The sequence below is a fragment of the Carlito syrichta genome, unplaced genomic scaffold (genome assembly GCF_000164805.1).
Source record: "Carlito syrichta isolate Samal-C Ts95f unplaced genomic scaffold, Tarsius_syrichta-2.0.1 Scaffold302955, whole genome shotgun sequence".
In the NCBI taxonomy this organism is placed as follows: domain Eukaryota; kingdom Metazoa; phylum Chordata; class Mammalia; order Primates; family Tarsiidae; genus Carlito; species Carlito syrichta.
This window is the reverse complement of record NW_007247051.1, coordinates 99049-110461: the sequence shown is the minus strand read 5'-3', so window position 1 is coordinate 110461 and position 11413 is coordinate 99049. Positions and strand designations below refer to the sequence as shown.

General features: G+C 49.4%; 1 protein-coding gene across 1 annotated transcript in view; it reads left to right on the top strand.

Annotated features, from left to right (window-relative positions):
- Positions 1–11413, top strand: part of DNAH10 (dynein axonemal heavy chain 10) — a 173439-nt gene that overhangs the window by 84337 nt on the left and 77689 nt on the right. The window contains exons 32-36 of the mRNA XM_021711970.1: positions 3750–4019; positions 4117–4300; positions 5950–6084; positions 6719–6871; positions 9530–9718. Coding sequence (XP_021567645.1) covers positions 3750–4019; positions 4117–4300; positions 5950–6084; positions 6719–6871; positions 9530–9718 — 931 coding nt within the window. The remainder of the gene's footprint in view (positions 1–3749; positions 4020–4116; positions 4301–5949; positions 6085–6718; positions 6872–9529; positions 9719–11413) is intronic.

Sequence of the window (11413 nt, the reverse complement as noted above, 5' to 3'; positions counted from 1 at the left end):
CTCAAAAAAAAAAAAAAAAAAAGAGATGCAGGTTCTCAGGCCCCATCCCGCGCCTGCGCATCAGAACTCTGCAGATGAGACTTGGGAATCGGTGTTTCTACCAGTCTCCCAGAAGATTTCCAGCATGTCCAAGCACGAGAACCACTGACTTGGTGAACCCACAGAAGCCAGGTGTCCTGTAGGAGTGGTTGTGTGTATGTAAAATTGTTCCTAAAATAAGTAATGAAGGCCAGGCACGGTGACTCACGCCTGTAATCCCGGCACTTTGGGAGGCAGAGGTGAGAGGATTGCCTGAGTCCAGGGTTTCGAGACCAGCCTGGGCAACATGGTGAGACCTCTTCTCTACAATAAATAAATAAATAAAAATTAGCTGGGCATGGTGGCTCAAGCCTGTACTTCCAGCTACTTAATAGACTGAGGCAGAAGGATCGCCTGAGTCCTAAAGGTCAAGACTGTGGTGGCTGTGAGTATGCCATTGCACTGCAGCCTGGGTGACAGAGGGAGACTCTGACTCAACAAAACAAAACAAAACAAAACAAACAAAACAAAAAATGTATATATATAATGAATTGCAATCATTTCTTGATTTTTGTGACCAGAGAGACTTCAGGGTGTCACCTGAGCCATGCCTGCTCCTAGTAGCTAAGTGCACAGTTGAACTCAAAATACATAAAGAGTCTTTGGAAAACTTGTTCTCTCAGATTTAGGTGGGAATCCAGTAAAGTTATAGTATATTTGACAGGTCCTTTATACAGACATAAAGTCTTTATTGTTATCATCAGACCACTGTCCTCTTGATTTTATACACTTTTTGATTTTGCAAAGTGAAAACATCTATTTAAAAATGAATTATTAGTACTCCCAGTGCTTTGGGAAGCTGGGAGGGGAATCACTTGAGGCCAGGAGTTTGAGACCAACCTGTGCAATACAGGGAGACCCTGTCTTCACAAAAATATAAAAAGGAAAAAAAAAGGTGGGCATAGTGGTATGTGCCTGTAGTTCCAGCTTCTTGGGAGGCTGAGGCAGAAGGATTTCTCGAGCCCAGGAGTTCAAGGCTACAGTGAGCTATGATCACACCACTTCTCTCTAGTGAGAGAGACCCTGTCTCTAAAAAATGAAATAAAAAAGAAGTGATTAGAGAACAGCATAATATTGATATAATCATGACCCTACTGTTCCTGAGGTACTGTGGCATATCAAAAATTTGTTTGCATTTTTATGTAATTAGGTGTATGTAGATATATTCAGGGGTATGCTGAGGAACTGACTGCCTGGAAAAAATGTTAAAGCTTTGGTTTAGAGCAGGGGTGTCCAACCTTTCAGCATCCCTGGCTTCCAAGTAAAGAGGAATTGTCTTGGGCTACACATAAACCATATAATATAGTTAGTGTATATACACCTAAGACTTCTTCTTTAAAAATATTTTTTAATTATAAAGTTTAGAAAAAGCCGGGCTCGGAGGCTCAGCCTGTAATCTCGCGCCTTTGGGAGGTTGAGGTGAGGGGATTGCCTGAGCCCGCGGGTTCGAGACCCGCCTGGGCAGCGAGACCTCATCTCTACAATAGATCAAAAAATCAGCCGGGCGTGGTAGCATGCGCTTGTAATTCCATCTACTGGGAAGGCTGAGGCGGAAGGATCGCTGGAGCCCAGCAGATCGAGGCTGCAGTGGCCGGAAGCATCCACTGCACTCCATTCTGGGCGACAGAGTGAGACTCCAACTCAAAAAAAAAAAAAAAAAAGTTTAGAAAAATGAGAACAAAACTAGTGGGAAATTTGACTGTGTTTCTGTAAAACTAATGTATCAATGTCAGGTTTTGATACCCAGTGGTATCCAGCTACTTGGGAGGCTGAGGCAGGAGGAGTGTCTGAGCCCAGGTGGTGGAGGATATGGTGAGCTGTGATCATGCCACTGCACTCCAACTTGGGTGACAGACTGAGACCCTGACTCAAAATTAAAAAAAAAAATGAGAAAAGTAAGGTTCAGGGTAACTTGTATCACATGATACATTTTTGAAGAAACAAAGACTACAACCCGTGTTCCCAATATGTCTATATGTAATTGATTAGGTTTGGGTGACAGTGGGTGACACTCAGGAAGCTGTAACAGGGCTGGAAACCTGGGCAGTGTGGTCAGAGGTTATGAAAGTCTTTGTTGGAGTTTTTTTACTCACAAGGAACCCATGATACTACTAAGTCATTCTGAACCCCTTTGAAGATTTTTTTTTTTTTTTTGAGTTGGAGGCTCACTCGCCCAGGCTGGAGGGCAGTGGCATGCTCACAAGCCACCCCAGCGTCAACCTGCTAGGCTCAGGTGGCCCTTCCATCTCAGCCTTCCAAGCAGCTGGAACTACAGGCACATGCTATCACACCCAGCTAATTTTGATTTATTGTAGGGACGAGGCTCACCCCTGGACTCAGACAATCGTCTCGCCTTGGCCTCCCAGGGTGCTGGGATGATAGGCTTAAGCCACTGCGCCCGGCGAATGTTTTTTAAAAGTGATCTGACACCTTCCCGTGTGAGGACTAAACTCTGACTTTTTTTGTCCTTCTTGCCAAATATCTAACTAAGGGGTCTGGGGAGTCACACCCCACAATGTCTCACTAGACAGGCTTTTATTAACCCTATATAATGTGGTTTACTTTCCAACTCATTCTGGTATAACATGGCATGACAGATAAAGAAGGAAATCAAAACTATTTTATGACCCTACAAAAAAAAGTCTGGGGAAACTTGCATCTGTGTAGAATCCCCTTCCTGGGGACTCGTAGGCACCTTTTAATAGTTTTTTTTTTTTTGGTGAGTCAAGGTCCCACTCTGTTGCCCAGGCTGGAGTTCAGTGGCTACCAAAGCCTTGACCTTCTGGGCTCAGGTGATCCTTCTGCCTCAGCCTCCCAAGTAGCTGGGACTACAGGCATGTGCCACCATGCCCAGCTAATTTTTTGATTTATTGTAGAGACGAGGTTGCGCCATGTTGCCCAGGCTGGCCTTGAACCCTTGGGCTCAGGCAATCCTCTCGCCTCCCCCTCCCAAAGTGCTGGGATGACAGCATCCGTGCCCGGCCCCAGGTGCCTTTAAAGACACTTACTACTTATTCTCTCTGAAGCTTGCTATTTAGAGGCTTCATCTTTGGATCAAAAACCTTGACGTGCCCAGCCCTCTCCATCTTAAACCAGCCTTTCTTTTACTAATTTCAAAATTCTTTAAACAGAGCTCAAGCCTTTCTACCAATTGCAGTAAAAAAACCTTTGACTTCATCTATGAGACCTGCAAGCCACCTCCCTCCACCCCCTCCCTGGGAGATGCCCTATCTTCCTTCCCAGGCTGAACCAATGCGAATCTCACATGTATTGATTTACGTTTTGCCTGTCACCTCTGTCTCCCTAAAAATGCATGAAGCCAAGCTATAATTCAACGATTCTGAGCACATGTTTCCAGAAGCTTCTGGGACTGTGCCCCGTGCCTAGGTCACTCACATTTGGCTTATACTAAACCCCTTTTGAAATATTGTTCAGAGTTTGGTATCTTTCGTCAATATGTCCAGTCAGGTACCTACAACTTTTTTTTTTGGTGGGGGTGTGTCGATGGCCTGGCATTTCACTACCTCATCAGAGGAGTCCCACTGACAGTTGCTTAACCTAAACCTTGTCCTTTGCTTTCCCTCTTCCAGGTCAAAGCAATAAGTGCCTCACGGGGCTGATGTGGTACTAGCCCCTGATGGGTCAGAATCTCAAAGGTGCTCTTTCTGCAGAGTCGACTGGATGCTCCTGTACCAGGGTATGGTAGTGCTGGCCGCCAGCCAGGTGTGGTGGACCTGGGAGGTGGAGGACGTCTTCCGCAAAGTGCAGGGAGGCCAGAAGCAGGCCATGAAGAACTACGGCAAGAAAATGCACCAGCAGATCGATGAGCTGGTCACGCGCATAACCATGCCCCTGAGCAAAAACGACAGGAAGAAATACAACACGGTGCTCATCATCGACGTGCACGCCAGAGACATCGTGGACTCTCTCATAAGAGGCAGGTGAGTGTCTGCCCAGGGCCCCGCATTTCAGAGGGGGCCCTTTGTCGCTCTCCGGCCCCCCCAACCATCTCCCTGGGACACATTCCTCGCCGTGCAGCATCCTCGAGGCCAGGGAGTTCGAGTGGGAAAGCCAGCTGCGGTTCTACTGGGACCGAGAGCCCGACGAGCTGAACATCCGCCAGTGCACGGGGACCTTTGGCTACGGCTACGAGTATATGGGCCTGAATGGGAGGCTGGTCATCACGCCCCTCACGGACCGGATCTACCTGACACTCACCCAGGTGACTGCCAGCCCGGCACCTGCCGTTGCCACTTGCCTTGGGACTGGGTGTTTCTCCCTGAGCGCGACTGGGTGATGGAAGTAGCAAGGGAGATCATTGCTTTGAAATCTCTTAAAGGTTTTCCATCTGGGATATGACCCGAGTGTCACCATTTGGGATCAGGATGTAAGCGTCCTCAGGACAGGCGCCAAACACAATTGATGGGAGGGTCAGTAGATGCCAATGGAAAAATGCAGAAATGTCACAGATGGTGACTGTCAGAGAGGGTGTGTGTGCCATGTTTTTGCATGTCTTGTGACAGCTTTTTTTCTGGATTGTCTGTTCAAGGGAACAGCCTTAGACAGTAGAGGTAGCGTCTTCCTCTGGGACAGAGGGAAGATTTGCTTGTTGTCTAGGATAATGAAGATAAGACTCTGTCCAGGCAGAGTTTGGGTAGGTTTGCAAGGATCCCAAGACTGCTTATGGGATGGGTGGTTTTTGGCGTACGATAGTCTCAAACTCCCGGGCTCAAGGATCCTCTTGCCTCAGCCTCCTGAGTAGCTGGGATGACAGGTGTGAACCACCATGTCCAACTAGCTTAATGGTTTCCTAAACTCATGTTCCTCGGCTATGACTCGTACCCACTGTGGGTGCAACGTACACCCTGGCCTGTCTCCATATCCCTTCCTGTGGGACTTGGGGGAATGGGGGCAAAGGGGCTGAGTGAGAACGGGAGGCCCATTCAGTCTCCTGTGCTGTGAGTGATAAAGTCCTTGTTTTTGAAAAAAGAGTGTAAACTTTTCTGTATTAGTCAGAATACTCCAGAGAAACAGACCTGATAGGACCTCTCTCCCCACACCTAGATATTACCTAGATGGATATCTAGGAAGAGATTTATCATGAAGTATCCACTCACCTGATTACAGAAACTGATTAGTCCCATAATCTTCTGTCTGCAAGCCAGAGAACCAGGAAAGGCATGGGGGTGGTTGGAAGGTCTGGCAGCCAGCAGTGTAGACCCCAGTCTGGGTCTGAAGGCCTGAGAGCCAGGAGTGTCAAGAGTGGAAGCCTGATGTCCTAGCTCAAGCAGTCAGGCAGTTAATTCACTGTCTTCCATCTTTTTTTTTTTTGTCAGGGTCTTACTCTGTCACACAGCTCGCCACAGTCTGGAATTCCTGGGCTCAGGCGATCCTCCTACCTCAGCCTCCCGAGCAGCTGGGTCTACAGGTGTGCGCTACTACGCCTGGTTAATTTTTTGATTTTTCGTAGAGACGAGGTCTCCCTATGTTGCCCAGGCTGGTCTCAAACTCCTGGCCGCAAGCGGTCTTCCCACCCTGGTCTCCCAAAGTGCTGGGATTGCAGGCGTGAGCCCCTGTGCCGGGACCCTCATCTTTTCTAGTTCTAGTCAGGCTTCAGCGGTTTGGATGATAGCCACCCAAGTATACTCAACCCACAAGCAATTCAAATGTGACTCTCTCCCTAAATGCCCTGCAGACACACCCAGAAATCATGCTTAGCCAGCTATCTGGGCATCTTGTGGCCCAGACAAGCTGACTCATGAAATTAACCACCACCATCTCGCACCTGCTGTCCCAGGGATGCATTTGGAAATGACACCTGCTTCCTTCTGTGCATCAGAAAACACATCTTTTGCATCTGGCTTATCACAGGCACTGTCCATGTACCTGGGTGGGGCCCCTGCTGGCCCAGCAGGTACCGGCAAAACTGAGACCACCAAGGACCTCGCCAAAGCCTTGGGTTTGCTCTGTGTCGTGACCAACTGCGGTGAAGGCATGGATTACAAAGTAAGGCCCTGCTGTCGTTTCGGCGCTGTCTCATTAGGCAGAGTGCTTAGAGCGGGACGTGGCATTTCACCTCTTAGTCTTCTGTGAAATGACATGGTGACAGCTGGAAGAATACAGTAGAAAAGCTTTCACCACCACAGCCTCAGAAACTGAAATGTGTCTGCTTAAAGATTTCGCTTTGTGAGTGACCTGTAGAACAAGAGTCCCAAACTTAATAGCCTACCAGGGTCAGGTAGATAGGTAATGAGTAAAGCAGCCTGCAGAGACAATAGAGAGGGGTGGGATCTGTGGCCAAACGGAGAGCAACACTGTCTAAAGAGGGCGCCACTGTTTGACTTTGACTAATTGTCACTTCTTGGGAAAGTGGACCCAGTGCGGCTCAATTTTCCCCACATTTCAAGAGAAGCCAGAAATCTGGAGTCTTACACCAAAAAATCTTGATTTGTAAAGTCCGGGGCGGGAGCCGGCCCGTGTGAAGCCTTGGCAATCTTGCCAGAAAGACCCGTTAGTGGGGTGGCTGGCGGGCTGCTTCTCTGCCTTAGCCACCGATCTCATTGTTTGCTTTAATTTGGAAAATGTGTTCCTTGAATGTGATGCTTGCAGTTTAGAGATGATGACACTTCTCGCCTTCTAGGCTGTGGGGAAGATTTTCTCTGGCCTCGCCCAGTGTGGGGCGTGGGGCTGTTTTGATGAGTTTAACCGCATCGACGCCTCTGTGCTCTCCGTGATCTCATCTCAGATCCATACGATCCGGAATGCTCTGATCCATCAGCTGACCAAGTTCCAGGTGAAAGCACCCTGTCCCCAGACACCCCCCCTGAAACCGCAGATGAGGGCGGGGGGAGGGATTGTCTTTTCAGAACAGGCTTCCTGTGGAAGAAGATCTGTTGGACTTCTGTTTTCCAGTTGAGATGGTCGGGTTTCCCCAAATTATCATCCTTGATGACGGAGGATTGTAATGGTCCAAGAGCTTCAAACGCATCCCAGACCTAGAACCAGTCGTTGCAGACAGGTGGGGTGGTGCTTCCAAAGAAGTGATGTGCAGGCCCCCTAGAAGGGGGGAAAACCCACATTCTTGGTGACTTCCCAAGTTTGAGAAAACCCGACTTAGAAAGTCCGTGTTCCAGCCAACCAGATTATTACAGTGAGCAGGACATTTTGCCCTCATGCCTTGTAAACGTATGGCATTATAACGAGTGGGATTTTAAAGGCTGTTATCAAAGCCAGGCTTGGTGGCTCAGCTTGTGATCCCGCACCTTTGGGAGGCTGAGGTGAGTGGATTGCCTGAGCCCGCGCGTTCGAGACCCGCCTGGGCAGCGAGACCTCATCTCTACAATCAATCAAAATATTAGCTGGGCGTGGTAGCGCGCGCCTGTCATTCCGGCTACTCGGAAGGCTGAGGTGGAAGGATCGCCGGAGCCCAGCAGGTCGAGGCTGCGGTGGCCGGGAGCGGCCACTGCACTCCGGTCTGGGCGACCGAGTGAGACTCCAACTCAAAAAAATAAAAATAAAATAAAAATAAAAAATAAAGGTTGTTATCAAAGTAAGAAGGCAAAATTTTTAAAAAAATGAGAATTCACCAATCTCCTCCCTGTCCAAGGATATGCTTGCAAACTCGAGTTTGAGCAGTCTGCGTCAAATTACATCAGATTAAGCGGGACCAGAATTTGGAGAAACACCATCTTACTAGATAGATGATTCAGGTAGCCCAGAAGTGGGTTATCTGATGACACAGGACAGCATGGCTGGGCCATTTCCCCACACTGGGACCCTCTGTGCTCCCTACGTCCCGCTGCCCCTCCTGCCTCTGTCCTCACCCCTGTGTGCCCTGCAAACTCGTCACCTTGTGCCACTCACTCTGCAGTCACACCATGTCCTGTGACATCACGTGTGTCCTCATCTGCCTGGAATTGTCCCTTCTCTTCCTTTACCTGAAAACTCCTACACTTCCTCCAGAGCCCCATTGGGAGGTTCAGGATCAAAATTCAGCTTGGACTGGTGGTCCTGGCATCCTGCCTGCTTTCTCCCCAGACCTCGGCCGGGGGTCACTGTCAGAAGATTGTATACACTAGATACTGTTAAATATGCTCAGAATTCCAGTAAAGGTTCCGGACAGATTGTCTCTCAGTTAGTTCTTCCGAACTATTTTAGGGTTGAGCTGACTGTCCCTATGGGAGGGGAAATTGAACCCCTGCGGTGTGTAGTTCCCGGAAAGAGCATCTGGGCCTCTCATGGGACCCCGAGGAGGGATGAGGATGGGCTTAGGGCAGACTTGAGAGACAGACGGTAGCCTCGTTTGGGGGAAAGCGTCAGCTATCTGCTGGGCTGCCCTCTTGTCAGTGATGTAGCCTGGGCCTCCTAAAAATGGAAACTTCTGTCCTCTGCCTATCCGGCAAACAACCAAAAGAAAAGTGAAATTTTAGTTGACAGAAAAGTTCACTGGGACTTCGGCTAAAGAGGCTAAGAATATGGGGATTTCTGCAGTTTGTTGGTACTTGGGGCAACTTGAGAATTGAAGACTGGCTTCTTTTTCTTTTCTCTATCTCTTTTTTTGAATAGGAGTCTCACTCTGTTGCCCAGACTGGATAGTGTGGCATGCTCACTGCCACCGCAGCCTCGATCTGCGCTGGGCTCAGGCGATCCTTCTGCCTCTTCCTTCCAAGTAGCTAGAACTATCTTTTTTTTTTTTTTTTTTTGAGTTGGGTCTCACTCTGTTGCCCAGGCTGGAGTGCAGTGGCATGCACTTACCACAGCGTCCACTTGCTGGGCTCAGGCGATCCTTCTGCCTCAGCTTCCCAAGTAGCTGGAACTACAGGTGTGTGCCACCATGCCCGGCTGATTTTTTGATATACAGAGATGAAGTCTCCCCATGTTGCCTATGCTGGTCTGCAACCCCTGGGCTCAGGCAATCCTCTCAGCTCTGCCTCCCAAAGGGCCGGGATGACAGGTGTGAGCCACTGTGCCCCGCTAAGTCTGGCTTCTTGAAGGATGCCGAGGTGGGATTCTTTAGGGAGGGTGGACTACATTAAGTCCAGGCACCCAGGCGGGGTGGGCTGGGGAAGGTCCGGAGGGCATGAGGGAGGGAAACTGTGTGCAGGACGGGACTGGGTGCTCTCACCTGTGCCATCTCATCCAGTCACCACGACGTGCAGAAGAGGAAACCAAGACCCAGAGAGGTCCAGTGCCCTGTGGGGGGGGGGTCACACAGTGCCTTGCATCAGCCCTGGGCTGCGGGCTTTCCGGACCTCGGCCGCTTGGTTCAGACCAGAGGGTGGGGGGTCAGCCTTAGGGGAGGAGAAGAGGTCTACACTTGGCACCTGGGAAGAGAAAGACAAACGGCAGCCCCCGCCTCGCACCATGAGAATAACGCCCCGCGGGCCGCCCAGGCCTCCTCTCCTGGGGCGGCGGCCGCGTGACCCCACCGCTTTTCCCTCTCACCCTCCAGTTCGAAGGGCAGGAGATCTCCCTGGATTCGCGAATGGGGATCTTCATCACCATGAACCCCGGCTACGCGGGCCGCACGGAGCTGCCCGAGTCGGTGAAGGCGCTGTTCCGCCCGGTGGTGGTGATTGTGCCCGACATGCAGCAGATCTGCGAGATCATGCTGTTCTCCGAGGGCTTCCTGTGGGCCAAGGTGGGGCCCGGCTGCTGGACCTGCTTCCGGCCAGGGGCGTGGGACTCGTGTGGGCTGCGGGACTCTTGAACACGTGTCGCCTTGTTTGTCTCCTCCCTGCCTCCCTACCTTTAAAAACAATTTTTAAAAAAATTAAAACAAATGTTTTTCAGAGTTAGAGTCTCACTGTCACCCAGGCTGGTCACGGCCACTGCAGCCTCAATCTGCTGGGCTCCAGAGATCCTTCCGCCTCAGTCTTCCAAGGAGCTGGAACTACAGGCGCGCGCGCTACCACGCCCAGCTCATTTTTTTTGATTTATTGTAGAGACGAGGTCTTACCATGTTGTCCTGGCTGATCTCGAATCCCTGGGCTCAGGCAATCCTCTCGCCTCTGTCTCTCAAAGTGCTGGGAATACAGGCGCGAGCCACCGCACCTGGCCTTGCCTCACCTTTTTTTAAGTTATAAGTTTCAATTTGGGAATAATTTAAGTTGCACAAGAGGTTGCAACAATAGTCACACTGTGTCCCCTTCCCCACGAGAGTGTCTTACATAGCCACAGTTCATCATCACAACCAGGAAACTGACGCTGGTACAAATGCCATTAACTCAGCTATGCACTTCATTTGGATTCTACCAGGTTTCACACTCTCTCTCTCTGGTGGGTGCATGTAGTGCTATGACTTTTCTTTTTTTTTTTTTTTTTAGTTGGAGGTCTCGCTCTGTCGCCCAGGCTGGAGTGCAGTGGCAGTGCACTGCAGTGCTCACTGCAGCTTCAACCTCCTGAGCTCAGGCGGTTCTCCCGCCTAAGCTTCCTGAATAGCTGGGACTACAGGCGCACACCACCACACCTGGCTAATTTTTTAAATTTTCTGTAGAGACGAGGTCTTGCTGTGTTGCCCAGGCTGACCTTGAATTCCTGAGCTCAAGCGATCCTCCCTCCTTGACCTCCCAAATGCTGGGATGACTTGTGTGAACCACCATGTCCGGCCAGTTCTATATTTTAATACATGAGGATGGGAGTTACTGTCACTGCTCTCAGGACACGGAACTGTCCCATCACCACAAAGAAACTCCCTCATGTTACCCCATCATGGTCATACCCTCCCCTCAATCCTTCCTCCTGGCAACCCTGATCTATTCTCCAGTTACTAAAATTTTATCACTGAGAATGTTCTATCCCTGGAGACATACAATATGCAACCTTTTGAGATAAGCTTCTTTCACTTCTCATGCCCTTGAGAATATGTGGATTTAAAAAAACCTTTTATAGATAACTGTCATCCTCTTTTAAAATGTCTTTAAAAAGTACACATAGATCTTTCCAGAAGGTTCTGGAAAGAGTACAAAATAGAGGATGCTTTTAACATAAAGGGTTGTTACATTGCTTTTCTGCAATATATATTTTATTGACAGCACTTACTGTCTATTACACCATCAGGATTTTTGAGATAATGTGATGAGATTGCTTGTTTAGTTTCTTTTTGTTTTTTTTTTTTGAGTTGGAGTCTCACTCTGTCGCCCAGACTAGAATGCAGTGGCACACTTCTGGTCACCGCAGCCTCGACCTGCTGGGCTCTGGCGATCCTTCTGCCTCAGCCTTCCAAGTAGCCGGAATTACAGGCACACACTACCACACCTAGCTAATTTTTGATATATTGTAGAGACGAGGTCTCGCCAAGTTGCACTGGCGGGTCTGCTTGTTTTTTTGTTTTGTT